This window comes from Juglans regia, chromosome 7 (assembly GCF_001411555.2).
Source record: "Juglans regia cultivar Chandler chromosome 7, Walnut 2.0, whole genome shotgun sequence".
NCBI lineage: Eukaryota > Viridiplantae > Streptophyta > Magnoliopsida > Fagales > Juglandaceae > Juglans > Juglans regia.
In genome coordinates this window covers 38,009,060-38,034,515 of record NC_049907.1, presented here as the reverse complement: position 1 = coordinate 38,034,515, position 25,456 = coordinate 38,009,060, and the positions used below count along the sequence as shown (strand labels likewise).

The 25,456-nt window shown below is 36.9% G+C and overlaps 1 protein-coding gene across 2 annotated transcripts; it reads left to right on the top strand.

Annotated features, from left to right (window-relative positions):
• Positions 1–20,591: 20,591 nt before the first annotated feature.
• On the top strand, positions 20,592–23,661 carry LOC109002389. 2 transcript variants are annotated; one of them, XR_001998000.2, is made up of 7 exons: positions 20,592–20,721; positions 20,805–20,871; positions 20,981–21,112; positions 21,224–21,324; positions 21,945–22,023; positions 23,283–23,365; positions 23,528–23,661. XR_001998000.2 is itself a non-coding variant. In XM_018980111.2 (7 exons), the coding sequence occupies exons 3-7, from the start codon at positions 20,989–20,991 to the stop codon at positions 23,600–23,602; spliced, it is 387 nt and encodes a 128-aa protein (XP_018835656.1). In that variant the 5' UTR covers positions 20,592–20,721; positions 20,805–20,871; positions 20,981–20,988; the 3' UTR covers positions 23,603–23,661. The 2 variants fall into 2 exon arrangements, 1 of the variants encoding a protein (XP_018835656.1); XM_018980111.2 differs by having other exon boundaries at positions 23,283–23,290.
• The last annotated feature ends 1,795 nt before the right edge of the window (positions 23,662–25,456 follow it).

Here is a 25,456-nt window from a genome sequence, read left to right as displayed (position 1 = left end):
CAGCCTTGTAACATTAAGGCCTCGTTTGGTTACACAAATCATCTCATCTAATCATTACAACTTTTTCAAACTATGACACAAAATACAATAAATAATTTAACTTTTCAAATCTCAAAATAAAAATTATATTAAAAAGTTATATTCTAATAATATTTTATTTAACTTTCATCTCGATCCCAGAAAGCTGTAACGGAAGCATGTTTTGGGGGACTGTTAATGGGACTTGATGCCATTATGGGACTTAAGGCCATTATGGCGGTAAGATAGGGTGGGGGAGAGAGAGGCTGTTCGGGGACTGTTAATGGGAATGTTGGGGAACAAGAGGTAACTGGAGAGCAAATGATCTCAGGGGATAGAATTGAACTGGGACTTGCAAGCACGAGTCTTGTGTTGGCAGTAGAGGGAGAATCCGATTTCTGCATACATGCATGGCAATAATTAAGTATAATGATCAATATTGTCGACAACACAACCTCCTTTCACAATTAAACAAATTAATAAAGATATATAATAAAGCAAATTAATTAAGGACATGCAGGTGATATACCTCTTGATCAAACTTTGAGTTGCTTAAAGAAGGCATAGCCAAAGCCATTGAAGTATGATCATGATCAGTATGTCCTCCATTGAGAGAGTAACAAGAAGAGTGTTCGTCTTCCTTATTATGTGCCCTGAAAATTGATAGAATAAATGTCATGCAGATGCAGTATGCCCCCCGAGGGGGGGGGGGGGTGTAAGAGGATCTAATTAAAATTATCGAATAATTAATTAACATTACATGACTTACTTTTTTGTAGGTCTGCCTAACCAGCACTCTCCACATACCAAAGCCTCTATGATCTCAGGATCGAGGCCATCAAAAACTGGATTGATCATCGTCATAGCTTCAGTATTGAAACTAGCATTTGAAATGACACAAGTTGACATTGAAATTCCCAAAATGTCAAGAGCCATCTTTCCAACAGTTGGAAAATCTAAACTATTGGCACGCCACCAACCCAATATGTCAAAATCCCTATCTGCATTATCAATGATCTCCCCTCCTAAATATCGATCGAGTTCCGCCCTTGGGGAGGCAACAAAGTTACGATGTTTAGACTCGTACCACATACCTAGCATATCGCAATTATCATGATCAAAATGTGATGAGAAGCTATTACTATTATGATTGTTGACAGAAGACGAAGATAATGCCTGCATGCCAAGTTCCTTTACATAATCCTCAAAAACATCATTAAGCGTATTACGAATATGTGTCAAAATTCTCTCAGCCTCATCGCAACCATTTAAGCGCTTGAATGCAAATTGAACGAAATCAAATTTTTTTCGAGGGTCAAGAATTACTGCAATTGCCAAAACTGTTCTACACTTGAGAAAATGCTTGTCAAATTTCTCTTTCATTCGAATTGCCATCGAACGAATATTTGTATGTTCACTTTTTTGCAATTCAAGTAGTGTAAGGTGAATGCTACAAACCTTAGGAAAGTACACATTTGCAGTAAGACATTTGCTTCCAGAAAAACTGCAAATAGCATCATATAAAACTTTCAAACATTTGTATACGACGATCGCCATATCCCATTCCTCCACAAATGGATTCACGGCCAGAAAGTCACTATCATAAACTTCCAGGAGAGAAAACACTTTTCTCAACTCCAAGGCACTCTCAAGCATGAGAAAACTAGAATCCCATCGTGTAGAAACATCTTCACATATTGTACTATACTTGTCTTGTAAATTGTGTTGCTCTATGGTAAACTGATAATGTTGTTTCCAAAATACTGATGCTCCATTAATATATCTTATAGTGTTCCTTATCTTATGAAGTATCCCACCTATCTCATTCAACCCATCATGTAAAAGACGGTTTATACTGTTTGTAATGCAATTGATGTGGAAGAAATGTTCACATAAAGGCCGCCGGCGAGCTCGTTGGTCAATCCAGCTTTCCAAGTCTCGCACCATTACATCATTTGAGTAAGAGCTTTCTAAAGTAATAGAGCACAATTTCTTGTCAATGTTCCACTCCCGGAATAAACTTGTTACTTTTCCAAACAAAGTTCTCGCTGCTGCAATATCATTATTGTATTTATCCACTTTTTTCAAGGCAAGAATCTTTTTCTTCAATATCAGACCATCTTCAAGAAATTGTATGGCGAAACAATAATATACATTCTTCTTACTATGACATGTCCAAAACTGAATTATTAAATTGAAATGACAAGAAAGCGTACCAAGATACTTGTAGAGTTTCTCCTTCTCTCTTTTGTAGACATGAAGAATGTCAGTCTTTAAGGTGTCTTGAGAATAAAATTTGAACTTAGGCTGTAAATTCTTCACAAAAGTTTGGAAAAACTCGTGTTCAACCATATCCAATGGATATCCATGCTTAATTATCATTCTTGCCAAGTCCAAGCGACTCCTTTCATCATCAAACACAAAATCCCCACCAACGTCAACTGTTTCAAGATGAGTACTCATCATTTTTGTGTGTGTTTCTCCATCTTTCGTAGCTGGACATCTTAACAAGTGATTCTTCAGGTGTGTAGTCCCACTTTTGCTGGACCCTACAAACCCCCTATTACAATGTTTACACACGGCCTTGTCCTTCCCGTCTATTATAACCTTTTCGAAGTCGTTCCAGACCTTAGATACCGACTTTCTTCTTTTAGAAGATGAGGGTGCTGCATAAGTTTCCTCAGGTCTCTCATCGTGCGTTTGTAAGACCCCTAAAGTTTCCATTTTGTTTACTAACTTCCTATTAACAAATACACAAGTAATGGAAAAAGAACTACATCATACATTTTGCAATATGGTACCATATACTACCATAACTGTGTATAATTGGTATAGCAATTTTTAGAAGAAATATATAAATATAGAGGCAGACCAGCATTCTAGCTAGCTTGGAGGATGATCATGCCCCTGAGAAATTTCTAAAACTTCTGTAGGAACAGTTGGTGTTTTGCATGAAAGGTCCCTCAAAGTTATTTTTTGCTCCTCAGGACAATTTCTAATTTTAAGTTTTAACTCGTTAATTCTTAAAAAATAAAATTAAGTTTGAATGTATGCAAAAAATTAGGCTTCTCAAAGTTTTCAGAGTTTCATTAAAATAAACGGCAAGCATGAATACTATACGTAGATAAGAAACAAACATTAGGGCTTGTTCGGAAAAAAATTACATCCCAAAATTCTCATCTCATCTCATCTTATTCTATTTTTTTCCCAAATATCACTTAAACACAAATATTTTCAAACTAATCATTATAACTTTTCCAAACTTTCAAACAAAAAATAGAAAACAATTCAACTTTTTCAGATCTCCAAACAAAAATAATATTATAAAACTATATTCTAATAATATTTTAACTTTATAATATTTTTTATTCAATTTTTTTTCTCTCATTTCTCAAAATCTAAAAAATATTCAACTCAAACTATCTTATTACTGTTTACAAACTATCTTACTACTATTTACAAAATTCTCATCTCATCCTCGTTAGCACACAAAAATCCCAACACATGCAACATATACGACCATCCAGCCATCTTTAACTCATTGCCAGCTTGTCTTCCCAGATTATTAATGGGAATTTGTTGAATTTACCCATTTAATTATGATAATTAACAACAATACCCATAAAACAAACCTTACAACTTACTAATTTAGAAAAATTATATTCATTATCCCCACGTAACACAAACCACATATTTTTTTTATTTTTTTCTCTTATCAATATGTAATATATAGATGATGAATAGAAGAATTTAATTAGTTTAAAAAGAATAAAACTAAAAAAAACTTTAATATATATATATATATATAATATATATGGTATGTGAAAATGATGAGTAACAAAATACACTAATTTATACTATAAATTTTGTAGTCCAAAGTTCTCTCTGAGATAATTGTGTAGATATAATTTATACTCGAAAGTTCTCTCTGAGATAATTGTGTAGATATGCAGGTTGCCTAGCTAGATAGCTCGCTCGAAGATTGAAATACATACAGAACCGGAAACGCCAAATTACTATTTGAACAAAGAATCAAATAGATCAAATACCTGAAACTAACGGCAAGAAGAAAAGCTCAAGAACTAAGAAGACGGCTTGCAGAGTTCGCTCGATCGGGTCTCTCTGTGCATATAAACCAATAGAAAGATAAATGTATATTATTATATATAGCTAACTCTAGATGCTTCTGTTTCTATATGTATATTATTAATTTACTGTCGTGTCAACTAAGGAGAGGTTTGGATTCAAAATCCAGTTCAACTCATCTCAATTCATCTTATCTTGTCATTATAATTTTCTCAAATTTCTACATAAAATATAATAAACAATTCAACTTTTTTAAATCTTAAAATATTTTTTTAAAATTTTCATACTAAATATAATAAATAATTTAATTTTTATTTTATTATTTACAAACTATCTCAATCCATCTCAACTAATTTATGAATTCAAACCTCTTATGAACTCTGACTTAACTTTTGAGTTTTGACTCTTCATAAATGAAAAAAATTTAACTATAAATGATTTTATATATTAATACGTATATTCATTCAATAAGATTGATCAGGAAATAAATTTTATTATAAATAATATTAATTTAAATTTAAAATATAAAAATAATAATATTAATACGATACTTTACAAAATTCTTTATAAATTTCCTCATGGAAAGCAACTGCGAGCAGTGTCGGTGCCATGTGCGCGCGAGGACTTTTTTTCCCCGATACGGAGAACTAGATCTCCACGTAATATGACGGGACTAGTTTCTTGCGTTATTTCTAGCTAGTTTCGTCTCTACCTTGTGGTTACATGGAAGATGAGAAGATATAACTATATTAATATAATTATATTCTCCTTACGTAATCCTCCCTTTGTTGAAACTAATTAATAAAGTTATATTTTTATTTTTATAGAATTAAAAGAAAACACACTGGTTTCTCCTTTCCTGTTTTAACAATTAAAAAATCATGACCAACTAATATTGTCGGCAACCTCAACTTGTCCCAAGCGCGGAGGAGGACACGTATCTATCTTCCTCTTCCACATAACTCGACCTCGTGACATCACCTTTTATTTCTGGAAGCTGGGTAAGAATAGTCTTTGACTTAGTTTGTTTAGTGAGATGAGAGGATAGTTTTATAAATAATAATAAGATAATTTATAAATAATAGTGAGATAATTTTAGTTGAATATTTTTTAAATTTTAGAAAATGAATGAGAAAAAGTTAAATAAAAAATATTATAATAATATAATTTTATAATATAATTTTTGTTTTGAAATTTGAAAAAATTAAAATTATTTTTTATTTAAAAGTTTGGAAAAGTTGTAATGATTAGTTTGAAAATTTTGTAAAGATTAGTTTAAAAATTTTGTATTTGAATTATGTTTGAAAATAAGATGAGATGAGATGAAATAAGATCATATGAGAATTGTGTGTTTCATCTAAGGCTCCAAACCTGCCAATCCCAAAAAATGCAAAGACACATGAAACTTCAAATACGAGGGGTTTGTTTTTATAGATAAAATAAAATAAAATGAGATGAGATAAATTGATATTAAAGTTAAAAGTTAGAATATATTTTTTTAATATAATTTTTGTTTTGTGATTTGAAAAAATTGAACTGTTTATTTTATTTTGTGTTGAAATTTGGAAAAATTATAATTATTAAATTAGGATTGTTCATCCGGGTTTAGGCCGAGAAACCCGGGTATACCCGGATCGGAACCCGAATTTCATACTTGGAACAGGTTAGTCCGGATCAAACCCTGGTCATAACCTAGATGAATCCGGAACCCAGATTCCGGATTCCGGTTGAACCCAACTTTTTTTTTTTCTTTTCTTCAATTATTTGAATGTTTTGATGTTTCAAAGAGATCTTTACAAAGCCATCTACTTTTTTTTTTTTAATCAAAGAGTTAAGACCACGTGTCCAATAGTAACCCCTCTCTAATTTTATTAATAGACTCTCACTTATAGGAGATGAATACCGTGGTTACATCATCAGCATTTGGGGGTTTACATAAAACCAAAACCCAACATGCAAAAAAGGACCAAACTAATCCAAAAAAAAATAAAAAAATAAAAAAAACAAATCTCAACAACTGCTAGACATAGATAAAAAACACTAAACAACTCTCAAAGTAGGCAAACCACACCGATCCTGTCGCAAAATTCCTTTAAGCATATGAAGAATATGTCCTTGAGTAAACTCTTCAGAGCTTCCACTACTACCCAGTCTCGCAAACCAATTTGCTGCAGAATTTCCTTCTCGAAAAACATGTTGATACCGCACATTCATCCCAGCGAGAAGACATTTGATTTCTTCCCAAAATCCTCCAAATACCAAACATTACATTGACCTTCTTTAAGCCAGTTAACAATCAAAAGCGAGTCCAACTCAAGAACAATATTATTAATACCATATAACTTACAACGTCGCAAGCCAAACAACAACGCCATCAACTCAATGCCATTGTTAGAACCAATACCAATATATGCAGCAAACGCAAACTGAATAATGCCCTCATGATTACGCAACGCCTCCTGCACCAAATTCACCAGGATTATTAAGACTACTGCCATCCACATTTAATTTAAACCATCCCCGATTTGGCTTATGCCAAGAAATTGCATGCACCTGTTTTGGACAAGTTTGAATAATCGACAACTGTAGCTCTTGCAAAATATTCATATCCTGTTTATTCCATCGGTCGGAAACTCTTAATCTACTACCAATCCAACCAATCCAGTATTTAACAAACCTTCATAAAGCATCAAAATGCTCCCGACAGCCTTCCATTCTAGCAGAGCATCTCCATGACCACAAACTCCAAATCAGAATCGCTGGAACCAAACCAACCAAATTTCCAACCTGAGAGGACATTTTTGTTCTTCTAAACCAAGCTTCCACCGTCTGAATCCAAGATCTATTAGACACGTACGGAATACCCAGAAAATTAGAGCAAGTCTTTCACAATTTCGAAGCAACTCTCCCCCCATATAAAACATGATTTAAATCCTCAAAAGCCCCATCTTCACAACACTCACATTTGGAAACCACAGGAATACCAAGACGTCGTATATGATCATCTACACTCAAACTTTGTGAAAAAAGCTTTCTACATTGCCACGATGAATTTCTTAGGCAAAACCGAATGCCAAATCCACTCCGACCATTGTCATTTTGGAGCAGCTACACAGATTAAATCTCAAGCATTCGATGAAGAAAATTTGACATCCGAGTTACCCAACCAAATTAAAATATCAGAACCATTTTTTTTACCCCTATCTTAGACAAAATCTTGTCCAATAAATCGCGCCCCACAAGACGCACCAACAATTCCACATCCCAGCTGTCTTCAAGCATACATTCTTTAATCTTCAAATTTGGAAAATCCACAATGCTGAGATCATCACATATCGGATTTGGCTCAAGCCATTTATCTCTCCAAAAAGAAAGGTTACCTTCTTTAACCAACCAAGTTGAGTGCCGAAGTACAATAGGGATCGATTCCATGATAATCTTCTAAAACCGAGTCCCCTTTAGCGGATTGACTAAAGAAATGTGTTGGTACTTGTGATATCCTACTCCTTCTTACGTACGATTCTTCCTTCTTACGTACGCTTCTTCTTTCTGACATATGTTTCGTCTTTATGACGTAAGTAAATCCCGAAGTTAGAGATTATGTGATCATCTGCCTTTCTCACTAGCGACTATGAGCCACGTTATGCGTGTCGAACCATGATGGCGTGTCTCGAAAGATATCGTGTGACTTCTAGGACACGCCCAGTGTTTTGAATATGCTGAAAATATTTATAAAGAGTATTTTCAGTGTTATTGAATTAAGATTTGATCTTAAATACGACAATCATAATATTCTTGAAGAGCTCTAAAAATATTATAATTGTTGGAAATCATTTTAATATTAAAATGATTTCAATTATTTAAGATATTATGAGATTTAAATTTTGTTGAGAGCTTTTATTAATTAAATGGTTTAATCCTTTTAAATATGTTAAGTGAGACTTCATCATTTTATTAATGATGAAGAATATTATTTTATAAACTAAAGTTAATTTAAAATAATATTCTACCTTAATCCCTCTAAGCGCTTTTAATTAAGTTAACGTTACGCATTTTCAAATCAGTGTTTTAATTTCTCATCGTTAGATCGTTGCGTAGACCCCAAGATGAAGGGACTGGGTTAAATACCCAGACCCCCTCTCTTTTCCCCTCACTTTTCCCTTAGCTCCCTCTCTCTCCTCCCTCTCCCAAGCGTACGCAGTACGCTGTCTTCCCTCCACGCTGAAGCTTCCAAGGCACAGCTCGGCACTGCCGTGCGCCGCCAGCCCTCACCGCCAGCACCGTTGGCCTCCTCTCCCTCCGGCAAGTCCATCCATGCCAATCTCTTCCTCTCCCTTAGAAGTGTGAAGCCCGAACGGGCTCAAGGTCACTGCGCCACCGTGCGCAGCCCAATGGCTCCACCGCTCCCACGGCGACCTCCCCTCCCACTGGCCATCATCCTCCACCGAAGCCAGCCCCTGTTACGCAGCCACCTTCTCTCCATCGCACACACGCACGCACAAGGAGACCCACGCACGGCTTCACCGTGCGCAACCCCTAGTGTCGCCGTGCGCAGCACCCACGACCACCATGCGACGCCATGGACCTCCTCTCCCCTTCCCCGAGCTCCTCCGCATGACCCATGGCCCGAAGCCCCTCCTCCACCTCACAGCTTCTCCCTCTCTCACGCACGGGTTGCACGCCGTGCACCACCGTGCACCGCCACCCACGGCGGGTAACCACCGTCATCAGCCTCCTCAGACCGCCACTAAGTCAACCCAACCTCCCACGGCCCCGATCTGCCACCCACGAGAGCACACTCTCCCTCACTCTCCCACGACTTCTCCTCCATGGTATGGCCAGATCCGCCACCGTGAGCCACCGTGGCGCCACCTCAACGCCACCACGAGATCCACCGCACCTCCCTTAGCCGAGCCCTAGGTCTAAGCCACCACTTTATGTGGTGGGTAACCACTGCATGTGATGGACAGTCACTGCGCGTGATTGACCGCCACTGCACACGGCTAGATCCGCCGTGTTATACCTTCACCTCCATCACAAGGCCATCACGAGCCCTTCCAAGACCACACCTAGCTATCTAAACGCCTAAACAGTTAACGTACGTGGGTCAGCCGCCACGTACGACACTGTCGACATCATCGGCTGTGATGATCAACGAGCAACGCACGGGTTATCCCGTCAATGGTATAACCCTCTAACCCTCGTTAATTATGTTGGATATTGATTAGTTGACTAGATTGTGGACTGTGTTGTTGGTAATTGTGGAGTTGTGGTGTTGTGATGTGGTGTTGTGTTGTGTAATGAAGAGTTGGGCTTGTCTGTGTTGTATGGAGGTGTATGGTGCCGTGTAGTGTGCTGTGAAGTGTTGTGGACTGTGCTATGTAATGCAGTTGTGGGGCATGTGCTGTATGGATGGCGTGGCGTTGTGTGGAATGGGAATAGTACACGCTGGGTGTACTTTGTGTGTGGCGTAGTGTGAGATAAGGAGAATATATGTAAAATATACCCTCCTGGCATATGGTGGAACGGGATGAGTACACAGAGTGTACTCAACGGTGTAGTGCGTGTATAAGGAGTATACGTGGAGTGTACTCAGTGGCGTAGTGCGTGTATAAGGAGTATACGTGGAGTGTACTCTATGTGGTGGACGATGCATCATATGGCGGGTATGCCATAATGGTAATGTGACGTGATGTGTATGAGGGGAGTACATGTGGAATGTACTCCGTATGGCAGAGTAATACACCATGTGGCAGATATGCCATAATGGTGATGTAGCGTGTAAAGGGAATACACGTGGAGTGTACTCCATGTGATGGAGTAATGCACCATGTGGCGGATATGCCATAATGGTGATATGGCGTGTTGTATATGTGGGGAGTACATGTGGAAGGTACTCTATGTGGTGGAGTGATGTACCATATGGCAGGGATGCCAAAATGGTGATGTGTCGTAGTGTATATGAAGGGAGTATACGAGGAGTGTACTCCATGTGATATAGTGATGCACAATATGGCGGGTATGCCATAATGGTGAGGTGGCAAGTGTCATTGTGATGGACTTATGGCTAAGAGTATGCGTGAAGTAGCAGAACAAGTATAAGAGTGTGCAGCGGAAGCATGACTGAGGAATGTCACGAAGTGACATGACTACTGACAGTCGTGCTTGTGATGGGCGAAGTAGTGGAACAAGTGTAAAAGTACGTAGCGGAAGCATGATTGGGCAACGTCACGAAGTGACGTGGTTATTGGAAGTCATGCTTATGATGAGTGAAATATTAGAGTGTAGGAATGGCGTAATGGGAACGTGATAAGATGTCACGATGTGTCGGGAGTACATAAGGAATCATACTTATGATGAGTTAGGAAGTTATGTACCAGAGTGTTGGGTAACACGACAAGGTCACGGTGTAGCTTGGGAGCAATCTCGGGCTATGTGACGTGGCATAAGATATGGTTATAATTGGAGTCTTGTCGTGTTAAGTGTTGGGATGAACTGTCAAAAGGGACGGGTAACATGAAGAGCCATGCTAGCCGGGTTAAGAGAATGTTGGTATCGGAGTATGGCCCTTGCCCCTCAAAGATGGTGATCAACGTGTTATATATGTTGATATTAGGTGATAAAGGGTAAGGTACATGTGTAACATGGTTAGACACATGTGCTAGATGGATTCACCATATGTAATGGATAATCTATCCTGAGTATAGTTACACGGTACTTAAGCCTCAGAGTTGGCTTAGAGCCGTATGGCTTGTCTGAATGGGAATGAGGATTTGTATGGGCTAAGATGCATGAAGAAAGTGATGAGTGTATTGTCTAAGGACGGGATGCGTGACTTAGTTGGTTTAAGTCATGCGTCGGAATGAGGTTAATGAGAAGAATGAGAAAGAGGCCTTAGTGTCTTAATCCTAAGGTGAATCATGAGTTCACTTTAGTGGATGAGCATTCGAGGCAAGACATGAGTTGGAAGATGGGGTGACCGTAATGGGTCCCTGAAGGTTTTAACATAGTAAAGGGCACTTAAGTGCATGAGATAGAAGAAGAGTGTTCCAAATATAGCGTAGTTCTATTTATAGTTTAAGTTGCTTATGCATTAGATAGAGAATGACGTTAAAGTTATGTGTATGCATGTAGGTTGCCATCTGACAAGCATGAATGGACTGAATGACATGCAAGTAGCATGGAGTCCAAGTAAGTGTTACGTTCATACTCTTCTAGAGTTTTCCAAGACACAAGAAACGCTTTTCCTTTAAGATGCTCACGAAAAGAAACGAAAGACGTTTTAAGAAAGAAAATGCTAATTTTTAAAAGGTATAAGTATGTACGACCCCTCCTTGGTAGCCCTTTTTTACGCAACCAAAGTATTAATTGTACGCATGTGAATGGATGACTATACGCTGTATCTATTGTATGTATTTTCTAAGAAAATCCATAAACTGATGAAGATGCATGAAGGGCATGACAATGGATGTTTTTATGGATCCTACGAACCGACACTCTCATGTGAGCCACGAGGTGACTCTCGTTGATGCCATGAGAGACGACGTTCAAAGGTGACGCTTATGGGATGCCATGAAAGCTGACGTTTAAGCCCATGTATGTTCTTAAATGAAGTTTTCAAGAATGAACTGTTAAAGAAAAGATAGAATTGAAATGAACTGAAAGACGAAAAGACAATTTTTGGGCTTACGCCCCAAATAATGTTTATCCATGAAAAGAAATGCTTTCTCACGAAAAGAAATGTTTTCTCATGAAAAGAAAGGACTGTAAATGAAAGAAAGAACCGAACGAAAGCCTCAGCACTTTCGAGTTGACATGAATGAATGAATGCATGAATGAAAAGCAAGAAAGAAATAAATGAAAGCATGAATGTATGAAGATACGTAACGGCCACATGCATGAATGAAAGGGTACCAATGAATGGGCAGATTGCAATGCCGAGTAAATAGTACTGGAAGTGCACCCAGTGCTGCCCCCTATGAAAGGGATTCCCAACCCGTGGCCACGGGAGGAATCCGGGTCCAAAGGAAGACCGCTAACCTCAAACACACGGGGCGTAACAGTGTGTATTGGCCTATGAAAGTGATAAGAACGAATGGATGTATGCACATATGTACGAACGCACGAATGCACGAATCTTTAAGAAATGAAGGCACTGACGGGAGACACATTTTAAAGAAAGGAAAGTCTTTTGAAAGAAAAGCCCCGTCCAGTGACGTTTTCAAAAGAACACACGTAAACATGCACGAACTCTTGAAGAAATGAAGGCACTGACGGGAGAAACGTTTTACGAAAAGGAAGCTCATGTTTAAAAGAGAGAAAAACCCCGTCCAGTGAAGTTTTCAAACGAATGCACGTAATAGTATGTACGAGTGATGAATGCATGAATGAAAACCTATATTGTTATATTTTTTAACGGTATGAAGTAATGCTTACGAGTCTTCGACTCATTTTAGTTTCTATGCATGTCCCTCCCCCTCACAGGAACTGCACGATTAGGACGGACACGGCTGATGGGGAAGAGCACGGAAGTCTAGGCACGAGTTTTAAACGTACGAGAGGCATTTTTATTATAAGATTTATGTTTTCCGCTGTAAACCTCTTTTATCCCAAAGCACATTTTAATCTATAAATGTGGAGTCTCGCACCCTGGGTATGCAAGTGAAAAGTTTTAAATAGGACGGTAATTCCCGTCGTTCTTTTCTAAAAATATTTTAGAAAAAGTCCCACCATAAGGACGGGCGTTATAGTCCTTCACATACTTGGCCTTAAAAAAGTTAGTCTACAAAGAATTTTCTGTGAGGAGTTTCCAAGCGAACTTAAGATGCAAGGATTTTTGAACATCAATAAAACTACGAAGTCCCACTTTGCCTTCATCCACTAGTTTACACAATAAATCCCATCTCACCCATTTGTTTTTTGGGGCTCGGTGGTTTGGCTTCCCCTCCACCGAGCCCCAAAAAAAGGTGCTAAACAACCAATTAATCACAGCAATAACAGACTTCGGGGGATGTAACACTCCTAATAAGTGAACTGGCAGACTTGATAAAACATGCTTTAAGAGTAATAATCTGGCCCCTGAAGAAAAAAAAAAAGCATCTTCCATCCATCTATTTTCTTTCTTATTTTTATGATCAAATCCTCCAGATACAAGGACTTCATACGACTAGAAATAATTGGCACACCCAAGTATTTAATAGGAAAATTCCCAACCGTGAAGCTTGTCATGGATAAAATATCTTGTCTTCGAGACAAAGAAATTTTGGAAGAGAAAAATATAGAGGATTTATTTGCATTAACTACTTGTTCCGACCAGCTGGCATAGACATTAAGCGTATCTCTTATCATTTTAATAGACCTTTTACCGCCATTAGCAAAAATACCATGTCATCCGCATAAAATAATGAGAGATCAAAGGACCAGAGCGTGGTTGGGAAAAAAAACCAATCTGACCATCCTGAAACTTACTACATAACAGTCTCGTGAATACTTTTTCAACAAGAATAAATAAGTAAGGAGAAATAGGATCCCCTTGACAAAGACCCATTCCACTCTTAAAGAAACCTTTCGCCGTATCATTCATCACCACCAAGTACCAAGTAGTAGTGACACATTGTTTAATGAGATGAAAAACATCAACAGAAAAACCAAATGCATGCAAAACTTGGAATAAAAAATTCCAATCAACCGTATCATAAGCCTTAGCCATGTCAATCTTCATCATAATATTACCTCATCTAACCGACTTGTTAATATCATGAACCAGTTCTTGAGTAAGACTAATATTATCAAATATACTTCTTCTTGGCAAAAATGCACCTTGCTCCATAGAAATCAAACGACTCAAGACAGACGTAAGTCTTCCAACCAACAATTTAGAGCAAATTTTATAAACCACTGGGCATAGGCTTATAGGTCTAAATTTATCAAAAGATAAAGAATTCGGAACCTTAGGAATTAAGACAAGGTATGAAGAAGTATAATACCTGGGAAGAGATAACCCTAAGAAAAATTCTCTCACAGCCTCCAGAAGCTCAAGTTTCACCAAATACCAGCAGTGACGGAAAAATCCTGAGCCAAAGCCATCAGGGCCTGGACTACTGTTGACCAGAATAGAGAATAAAGCATCCTTAATTTCCTGTTCCGAAGGGCACCTACAAGTATTCTGATTCTCCATTTCTGTGACTTCAGCCTGAATTAAATGTGAAAGAGACGGAGCTGAAATGCTTGAGTGGGCCTGAAGAAATTCCTCAAAATAATGCACAGCTTCGTCATGAATGGCTTCCACGGAAGATAAAATCCGACTGTCACTGAGCTGCATATTGGGAATAGTAATGTGTTTTCACACTTGTAAGGTTGCAAAAAAAGACGAGTTTACCTCCCCGTGGTCTATCCATGTTTTTTTTTAAAAAATTTTTTAGCAATCCGAGTTTCCTTTCTTTTTAACCAAGACGTAAGTTCCAGCTTAGAAGCTAAAACATCAAATTCAACGTCTTCCGAGTAGTGTTCTTGGAGCTGTGCCTCGCCTTCCTCCACTTTCTCTTCCAACCGTCTAATATGATCCCCAGTCCATTCGAAAATCTCTTTATTCCAGCATCTAAGTGCTATTTTAAGCCTTTTAAGCTTAATTGCAAGTTTCGACAAGCCAGAACCACAACTACCTTCCTGCCAGACTAGCGAAACAATCCTCCAAAATAACACACATCATAGCACCAGAATACTGCCAGACTACCTTCCTACTGTACAGCCGCACTGGAATACTGCCAGGGGTTCCAAATAACACACATCTTAGCACTGTCAACTTAAAGTTGTCCAGACCCATGAAACACGACATCAACAAGGACCTATCAGGAATGAAAAAGAATTGACGGACGAGAAGTGCCCTAAATGCAGCCCAAATACCATATTCTCCCCGCAAATTTTTTTTATGTAAGTTCGAAAAGGTATGTACATATTAGGCTTCCTTGATCGGATGTTCTATAAGATAAATGCTTTTAGGCTAAGGCAGAAAACTTAGGCCTCGTTTGTTTTTGCAGATGTTCCCAGCAAGCACGAACCTAATTAGGAAGAGCACGTCATCCATTCACACCAAATGATTGGAGAGGAAGAAATAAAGGAAATCGAAGAGAAGCTACTGAAAGATGCTAAAGAGAGAGTACCAGAGATTGCTTGGGAAATAAGATTAGCGAAAAATGAAGGTGGTGTTATCGCTTAAAATCGGTGCAACAGATTGGAAGAGGAGAAAGAAATATTTCCTGCCCGCTAGGACGATCTGGATCTGGATCTGGATCGGTATGGTCGGGAGCCCCTGGCGTGGTACTATGCAGTTGTGCATATGTCCATGACAGAGAATGGAAAATAAATACTCAGAGTGTAAAAGAGAGGTGAACACACAGATTTAGGTGATTCAGCACTGGGCCTATGTCCACGGGGGTTTGGAGAGGAGAGAATTTACTATAATATGCTTGTTTTACAGTCTCTCATAATCTCTCATCCTCCATGTACAATAGATATCGATGGACTCTCTTCTGGTGAAGATCATGTTGTTGGAGCTCCTGTCGTGAGGTTGAAAAAGTCTTCCAAGAGAAGTATGGCCAAAAGTCTCTCAAGTCGTCTGGTTCTCCCCTCTTATCTTTTGTCCCTTCCTCCTTTATGTCACATCTTCTCTCATTTATGTTACATCCCTTATTTTCCTCCTGACACTCTAACACCCTTCTCAACATTTTGTCTACTCCCTCTCTCTCTTCTTATTCTTCCCTCATGATGAGTCCTCCCACCTTAGGCTGGGTCTATAAAATACTATGGGTCCGATATATTTTATCCCTTCCAGGTGGAAATGCTCTTATGTAAAGAAAGTGAGAGGCTTTCAGAGGCCCTAAAGCTGGAGGGGGGAGGGGTCCTTTTGGATTCTTCTAAGGCTCTCTTGAGGGAAAGAAAATCGAGGGCTTCATTGCAATGGGTGGAAAGAACTGACACAAAGGAATCAAAAGGGAAACTGAAGGAAACAAAGGAAAATGTTAGGTAAATCAACCCAATCAAGACAGAGGAACTAAAGATTGTACGTGGATAAGACAACAGGAACCGAGGGAAACAAAGAGAAAAGGAAAGGAGGGGGGACGTGCATGGGAAAAAGAAGGAAACCGAGGGAAAGGAGATGAAATTGATAGGGAAGAGAAGTAAACCAGGAAGAGAGAAAAAGTTGATTGACATAGTAAACAATTAGTAATCAATTCTTCTACGTACAGTTGCTTGGTGTAAACGGTGGGGAGTCGCTGACGCCATGTTAGCTAAGAAAAAAAGAAAAATAACAAAGGAAAGAAAATGCCCGCCTTGTGCCCAAAATAGAAAAATTGCAAAACACTAAAACATAGCTCGTTGTCCAGCTTTTAGAGTGGGTTTCGTCTAGCTTTCAGGTGGATTTTTGGTTGTTCATGTTCGTCTGGATCTTGCGTGGTCATTTTAGTTCTTTGTCTTCCTGCTTTTGATCTGGTTCATTGATACACACATTAATCTGGTTCGTTGTGTTTGTCTGGGACTGTGGGTAGTCATTTTCGTGGGTTTTTCGTGTGTGTTTGCTCCGCCAGCAGCTTCATCAGGCATTGGTAAGATCTATTTATTTTTCCATGGTATAGGTAACAATAGTTTACATTCAGAAGAAATAGAAATTACCTGAAACAAGCTACTAATGTTCTAGTTCTGAAGTGTGCATATTCAACTTGGTTTAACCATTAGTGCTACTACACGCGTGATACATAGTGCTATTGTAGGATGGAGCAAGCTGGTGGAGATTATTCCCCCTCTTGGACTTTTAGGTAAAATACAATTTGTTGAGATGAAAGCCGAAGTCTCAAATGCTTCCTTGTTGGTTATGGTGAGGTTACATTTAATGGATTCTAAATGTTGTAAAACAAGACATACCATATATTTCTAGCAAAACTGGACAGCATAACATGGAAGCTAAAGCCGAGTATGATTTAAAACTAATGCAAACAACCTAGTGAGTAACAACTTGGAGCAGAGGATGATTCAAACTAATGTAAACCACCCAATGAGTAACACCTCATTTACTGCCAGATTAAAAAGCAAATTTCTCATTGTATGTGTTGATTTTTTCATCCATAGTGATGTTATGCTGTCCAATTTTGCTAGAAATTGCTATGATTTAGAAACTTCTGGAGGGTTATCCCTTTACCTTTATGATTAGCCATGGAAGGTGTTTTGTTCTCAAGGCATTTTAATTGCAACTTTTGATAAATAAGGGTTTTTGCGTATGGTTTTTGATCCAAAAGTTACAAAACTGTATGGTTTTTGCCGGGATTAGGGGTGTAAACTCAAACCGGAAAACCGGACCGGACCGGACCGAACCGGACCGGTTTTACCGGTTTTGAACCGGTCCGGTCCGGAACCGGTTTTTAAAACGTAAAAACCGGCCGGTTCCGGTCCGGTTCCGGAATTTTTTGGACCGGACCGAACCGAACCGGACCGGTTGATTAAAAAAAATAAAAAATAATATTTTTATATATAAGTTTTATACAAAATATTTTATATATATTAAATATTAATATATATAAGTTTTATATATAATGTATAATTATAAATTTTTATGTGAAATTTTATATATAACATATATATTCATATATGAAATAATTTCTTATTATAATTTATAAATTATTACATAAAATGTTAATACTAAATCACTAAAAGTTTATAACTAATACTAATATATAACTTATAACTATACCAATAGTCTAATATTAATACTATTATATAGTCTAATATATTAATAAAAGTATAAAACAGTTTTTTTTAAATCAATTTTTTTTTTTTATAAACAAATTTTTAATGACAAATTGTGAAATTTATATTTTTAAAAAACCGGAAAACCGGACCGGACCGACCGGAAACCGGTAAAACCGGAAGTACCGGTTTAGGAGGGTAACCGGTGCGTAATCGGTTTTGAAAAATATAAAACCGGTACATACCGGTTCGGTCCTAGATTTTATCCAAAACCGGACCGGACCAGACCGGTTACACCCCTATTTTTGCGTTTCCTGCATGGGTAAATAAGGGTTGGTTTCTTAATTAAAATCTTACACCTAAAAGTCATTAATCTAATGTTTATACCAGAAAGAAGTTAAGGAATGATTAGGAACCGGATATAGAGCTAATTACGTCAAATCTAGAAGGATTGAATTGCATGGGATCCTTGAATAGATCTGGGCCAGAGTGTATACAAGTATATTCACATGCCATCCTTTCTTTATCTCAAAACCTGCAATAATTCATGCATAATCGATAAGAAGGTGTTTTCATTGAGGCGAAAATTACGACTTTGAAGCTTTTTAAGCATTTGCAAATTATCTAGCTCGTACTTACTAATTATCATTATTATTTTTATGGGTTGGATAGATCACTCCCGATCCAACGCTATGGTTGAATTTTAATTTCTGCAATTTTTTTTTAAAACTTTTATGGATGTAGATGTTTTTTTTTTTTTGGGGGGGGGGGGGTGAACACCCAATCATGGACTCAATATATGGGATGATGCCATAATAAGTATGTGCATAAAAATTGTCTATTAGATATGACTTCTCATTAAATATTCTTATTTTAACTGCATGAATATTGTCTATGGAGGCTGTGCTGCTTAGAACATGTTGAAGCTACAATGGAGAGTAGCCACACTTTGAGCAAATGCATTTATGTTTAATTGTATAATGTAATTTAGCTTCATTCTCAAACTGGCCAGAATAGAAGTGGGACATGGAGTTATTCCCATGTCCTGTTAATTATTCTCTCTTATTATAGTTTGTGCCGTTTGGCACTAAGATAAAATGTTAAGAGTCATGTGGTTTTGTATGGTCAAAACAGATAGGTACATTTATTTATGCTGGAGTTAGTCTCCAGGTTTTGTCTCCATTGTTTTTTTCTTGAATCAGAACTCCAAGTGGTACTCTTATCCTTTAGTTGGAATACAAGTTTTAAGTGATGAAAATGCCATTTTTTGAGTTTTGGTGTTTTAGTTGAATGCTTGGTGATTGCTTGCCTTCCCAAGGGCGACCGATTACCAGAGTCCTTGATCACCTTCTTCTAGGGTTAACGGCGACCATGAAGGAGGGAGGGAGGCTTCGAGTGAGGGCTTTGAGGGAGGGAGGCGCTTCGAAGGAGGGAAATGGAAACGTAGAGAGGGAGGGAGGGTGGAGGCTTCGGCTTCGAGAGAGGAAATGGAAATGTAGAGAGGGAGGGAAATGAAAATTGCTCAAAACGGTGCGTTTCTTTATTTTGCCACATCAGCCGCGCTTACACTAGGTGACTAACTCTAGAGTTTTTATTGGTAATTAGTAATTCTAGATGAGTTATCACTGTGTGTACTCTGTGAATTTATTTTGGAAAAAATAATAAAAATTACAAAAAAAATTAACTTTTTAGTTTTATATTAACTCATTTAAAAAAAAAAATGCACGATGCTTACATATTCTATGACTACAAATATCATTTTTTTAATAATAATAAAGCAGTGGATGACTTTGCTATAGCGGTCAGTCAATTATTACTGAGTCTGTGAGATTGATTTAGGGATGCTTGAGGAATGAAATGAAAATGAGATTTTGTGAATAATAGTAAAATGGTTTGTGAATAGTAATAAAATGGTTTGAGTTAAGTATTTATTAGGTTTTGGGAAAGAAGAGAGAAAAAGTTGAATAAAAAATATTATAAAGTTATAATATTGTTATAATATAATTTTTTTTATTTGAAAAAATTGAATTTTTTTTTTTTTGAAAATTTAGAAAAGTTGTAATATACTAATAATCAATTTAAAAGTATTTGTGTTTAAATGATATTTAGTAAGAAAATGAGATGATATAAGATGGGATGAGATGAAATATGTTTCCAAACGTTCCTAATTAAGCTCAAAGTTGCTAAGTTACCTAATCCCATGCAGGAAGATTTGAAGTTCAATTACCTAAATTTTAACAACACTAGTATTTGGCAAACCAATACCAATCTCAATGCCAGTGCTCAGTATATACGGCTATGCAATTCTTAATATAATACTACCCAAAAAAAAAAAAGAACTTATAACTTATTTTGTACTCAAAAGTTCTCTAGCTCTGAGATAATCTTATAGATATGACCACTTGTGTATAAATATATTTTACAACTTAAGATGAAATTAACCTTAACATTATAAGCACTACAACAAATTTGATTTTTAGAGACAAAATTTTTTAGAGACAAATATGTTTTCGTCTCTAAAAGTAATTTTTTGAGACAAAACAGAAATATCGTCTCAAAAACTGTAATTATTAAAAATATAGTTCAAACTACCACTTTATAGTTCGAACGGTAGTATCTAAAGACGAAATAGTTCGTCCCTAAAAGTATTTGCTCTAAAAAATGCGGCAATCAAACTTTTTGTTGTCCGAACATAATTCGAACGTAAATTTCTCAAATAACTCCGCGAAAATCAATCCCTAATAAAACAAGCTATTCCCTCCTTCCTTTGTTTTTCACTCTTGTTCTCCCGCTCTCCATTTTCCTCTCTCTCTATTGTCATCGCCGATGCTCTAGTCTCTAGTCACCACCTTCGTCTCCAACGTCCGGCCAACCTCTAAAGTAAGCTTTCCTCCTTTCTCTCATTCTCCCACGCCACTTTCTTATCTCTCTCTTCTCTCTCACTCTCACTCTCTGTGTCTCAGTCTACTCTGTTATTACCACTGTCTCCTTGCGCCACCAACATTGTCCGCATTCACCATGTCACCTGCAGTAAGCTTTGTTCTTTCTATCATTTTCTTCTATTTCTCCCTCAAACAGAAGTTATTGCTTTGCTTTTGTGAATTTCTTGTGTTTTTCAGTTATGAATTTTGGATTTTAGGGCTTAGCATGAGAGGAGTATGCTCGGCCGGCTATGCATGGATTTGGGAATTTTTGTGCTTACAGGCTACTCTGTTATTGCCAGTGGTTCCTTGCGCCACCACCATCGTCCGCATTCACGAAGTCACCAGTGGTAAGCTTTTGTTCTTTCTATCATTTTCTTCTATTTCTCCCTCAAAACAAAAGTTATTGCTTTGCTTTTGTGAATTTCTTGTGTTTTTCAGTTATAAATTCTGGATTTTAGGGCTTAGAATGAGAGGCGTATGCTCGGGCTATACATGGATTTGGGGATTTTTGTGCTTACAGTTCGATCTGAAATCATCAGCAGCAAAGGAAGACCATATGGTATGTTTTTGAACCCTATGTTAAAAAAAATAGGAACTTTACATTTTCCAGAAACGTCATCTACTGCGTTAACCAATTTTCCTAGAAAATCCTAGTATTACATGAAATCTCTTTAAGCCTCCTATATCTGATAGTATCTTCAAACTTCTAGTTATTAATTTTGATTTTGTACTAGGAGTTCCCTTGGATTACCTTATCTATACATGGTTGTAGTTGGTGGGGTCGTGTATGCGGGATTTTACTCTCTAGAGGTTTTTGAAGGGCTTCCTTGCTTAAGTGAGGTTCCACTTCAAAAAGAAAAAAATTCTTATTCTTTACATTATTAATCTGGTGGAGTGGTGTGTATTTTAGCTTTTCTTTTCATAATTTAGAGAAATCTATACCATCTTGAAGTTCCAATTCTAAATTTTCTAGACTCTAGCTTGATGAATAACAACGATGCCACTTAGAGGTCAGTAATGTGGTTGCCCAGAGTTGAACTTGATGATTTGCGATTTCAAAGTATGTTGTCTTAGCATTATTGATCTTGGTATGTAGCAGAAGCAGAGCCATTAAACTTTTTTCAATCCTAAACTAACAAATTGATTTGTTCTGATTGTTGCAATATTTGATGTTTTCAGGTGATTTTGAAATCATCAAGAGCATGCCTGATGAACATTAATACAGTCATTCCTTGCATATCCAATGATTTGCATTTTTGTAAGTTATTTATATGTGTTTTTAAGTTAGTATATGGCTCAAGCCAAAGCTTTTATATTAATTGAAATAATTTGAGTAGTGACTAAGTTGCCTCGAAGGTGTTTTTGATAGTATTGTGCTTGGGACTATATGTTTTAGTTTGTATGAGTACAAAATCATATGAAAGACTTGGATCTTTGTTTCCATATCTTCATTTCTCTCCAAAGCTCTTCTTATAGAAGCTGCCAGACTAGTCTCTCCAAAGCTCTTCTTCCATAGTTGTTTATTTTATGAATTCCTATCTGTACGATTGTGCCCCTTTTCCTAGCTTAGTTGTTTATTTGAAGCCAAATCTATAAAGGCTTTCAATGGTTTGTTTATTAATCACTTTGAGTTGTTGTTGGATTATATAATTATTACTAGTGTGGGGTTGATATAATTCAGTGGCATGGAATTAAATGAAAGTAGTATGTTTTGCTTGAATTGGTGCAATTAGATGAAATAATTTAATTATAATTTGATTATCAATATATGGTGCAATTAATTTGCTTAGTCTCTCCAAAGCTCTTCTTCCATAGTTGTTTATTTTATGAATTCCTATCTGTACGATTGTGCCCCTTTTCCTAGTTTAGTTGTTTATTTGAAGCCAAATCTATAAAGGCTTTCAATGGTTTGTTTATTAATCACTTTGAGTTGTTGTTTTGAAATTAGAGTTGTTGTTGGATTATATAATTATTACTAGTGTGGGGTTGATATAATTCAGTGGCCTGGAATAAAATGAAAGTAGTATGTTTTGCTTGAATTGGTGCAATTAGATGAAATAATTTAATTATAATTTGATTATCAATATATGGTGCAATTAATTTGCTTAGGGTCTTCATGATATCTATGATATTTTATACTCAATATTTTTCTAGGTATGGTTGATCAATTTTTCTAGGTATAGTTGATCAGTTAGGAATTTTTTTTTTTTTTTTTTTTGAAACAGAACATACATTCTTGTTATTACTCATAACAATGGCCATCAGCCACAACAACAATTTTAGTACAGCCAGTCCTTGCATATCCAATGATTTGCATTTTTGTTGTTGTTTGTATGTTTTTTTAAGTTAGTAAATGGCTCAACAAAGACAAATTAAAGCTCAATGACATCTCTATTTTAGTAAATATATGCTACATATAATATAATAAGCCACATGTGCCAGCTGCGTTATATATATAGATGTGGCATATGGTTTAGTCTGTTGTGTTATCCATTAACATTTCAATGGCTGATTCAGATCTTCAGGTATACAAGGAAGCATGATGCAACACCAACTTGCTGGCTTTAGTTGGCTTAGTCATCTCTACGCTTCTTGGCTATGTGAATTGGAGTTTATCTCTTCTCCTGCTTTTAGTTTCAACCATTTGTTAGATTATACAAAATCTAGTTGATGATTTGTTGATCAATTAGAAAGTTGTGAAAAGAAGTGTTTTGCTTAGTGACCCCTAACCTCTGAATTATTGATACATATTTTTCTTTCAGATTTATTCACCTCACTTGGACTCACCTCCTCCACGATGGGTTCATCATGTTGCACACGGATTGCATCAGAATTAATTCAAGCTTTGTAATTGTTCATAGAGAAGACTGAATGAATAAGCTTTTTATTTTGCGTATGTCTTATAAAAGACACCTCAGTGATGGTTTAGCACAATTTTATATTTTATTTTTATTTTTGTAAAAGATTTTTTCCCGCGATAAGAGGTCGCCGAAAAAGTTATTGTTTGTAAGATAACCATACATTCGAACTGTATTTTTGGCGTTCGAACAATTATTAAGGACGAAATTTGTTTCGTCTAAAAAGAAATCCATTCGAACGGAAATGATAAATTTCGTCTCAAAAAATATTTTTTGAGACGAAATCAAAATTTCATCTCAAAAAACTTTTTGAGACGGGCTTTTTGAGACAAATTAGAGACAAAAAAATTCATCTCAAAATACTTTTAGAGACGAAACTGAAACCTTTTGAGATGAAAATTTTTGTCCCTAAAGAGTGATTTTGTTGTAGTGAAGCTTAATGAATATATCATTATTGAAAAAATAAAAAGAAATTCATGCTGGTTGCCTAGCTCGAAGATTGAAATACAGAACCGGAAACGTACGCCAAAATATTTGAACAAACAAACATACCTGAAACCCACGTACGGCAAGAAGAAAGCCTAAGAACTAAGAAGATAGCTTGAAGAGTTTGCTCAGATCTCAAAGAGAAAATATAGGCAGCTAGCTAGCTGATCTGCATCTGCCTCTGCTTCTGCTTGGGAATAAGATGAGCAACTTATATATATTGTAGGCACGAAGGTAATTTCGTGTGTGACTTTTTGACTTTTTAGCCCTATCCGGAGACTTTTCCCACTATCGCGTGCACGGGATTAATTTCTTGCGTAATTTCTAGCTAGTTTCCCGATTCTAGTACATACATACGTTAATGAAAAAAAAAAGAGTACTGCTAGGTACTGCGATTATCACTCCCTCCCGCGATAGAAGAAGACCACTTGTGTAGTCCAAGTCCAACCTGATGCCAAGCCTTCCATTTTTCCTATTCATGAGCTTTGGTATGAGTCTTCACTCTCTGCATGAAGGAAAATGAGGACGGTACCATCAGCACAAACCACCAGCCGTCTCATCCACACATATTCCAACATCTTCCATGGCTTCTTCTTGCGCTTTGGGACTCCCCACTCATTGGGACTCTTTCCAGACTTCAAAGATCTCTTTGCCGGCGGCAACTCCTTTAATCGGGTTCAAAATCAGACTTCAGAGATCTCCATGCGTGCGCTTTGGGGGGTCCGATTAAGGCTATTCCAATTAAAGCTAAACTTTAACAAATAAATTAGCGCTGCAGACCAAGGAAATGAAAAAAAAAAAAAACAAAGATATTGCAAATTTAATCGATAAGAATAAAATCTAGAAAGGAAAAATCACTCGTTACTCGTTTCAAAACTCAAAATAGATTTCAGCATAATTTGCTCACATGTAAAATTAACAAAAAAACTTGATAGAGAAAATATAAACAGAGAGTAAACAAAAAATAACTAAAATAAGACTAAAAAAACTAGAATGAATAATTGTAGTGTAAATATCCCTGTTACAATTCAACCACTGTAAAGTTTCTGAAATGAAACTCACAATAACCTCTCTAGAGATGAAGATGAACCCACGAGACGAAGGTTTAGGACATAAGGAAAATAATGTTGCATTGTTTTGGTTTGAACCGTCCACTATATTTAATAAATGGAGCCTACTTTAAATGAAACGATATGTTTCATGGCGTGCGCAAGGAGTCCCGTTCGCGGACTGCAAGAAGTACTCAAAAAATAATAATCTGAATGCGGATCGGATATCCAACAACTCTGTGTACAGTAACCTATCGGATGTTGACTATAATAGTATTGCTTGACCTATAAAAGGTAC

Bases quoted from the DNA above. Each gene is read 5' to 3' on its own strand.
- LOC109002389 (XM_018980111.2), top strand. From the start codon at position 20,989: ATGAGAGGAGTATGCTCGGCCGGCTATGCATGGATTTGGGAATTTTTG. The intron at 21,113-21,223 runs GTAAGCTTTTGT...TCTGGATTTTAG, and splicing joins CATTCACGAAGTCACCAGTG to GGCTTAGAATGAGAGGCGTA. The intron at 21,325-21,944 runs GTATGTTTTTGA...TGATGTTTTCAG, and splicing joins CAGCAAAGGAAGACCATATG to GTGATTTTGAAATCATCAAG.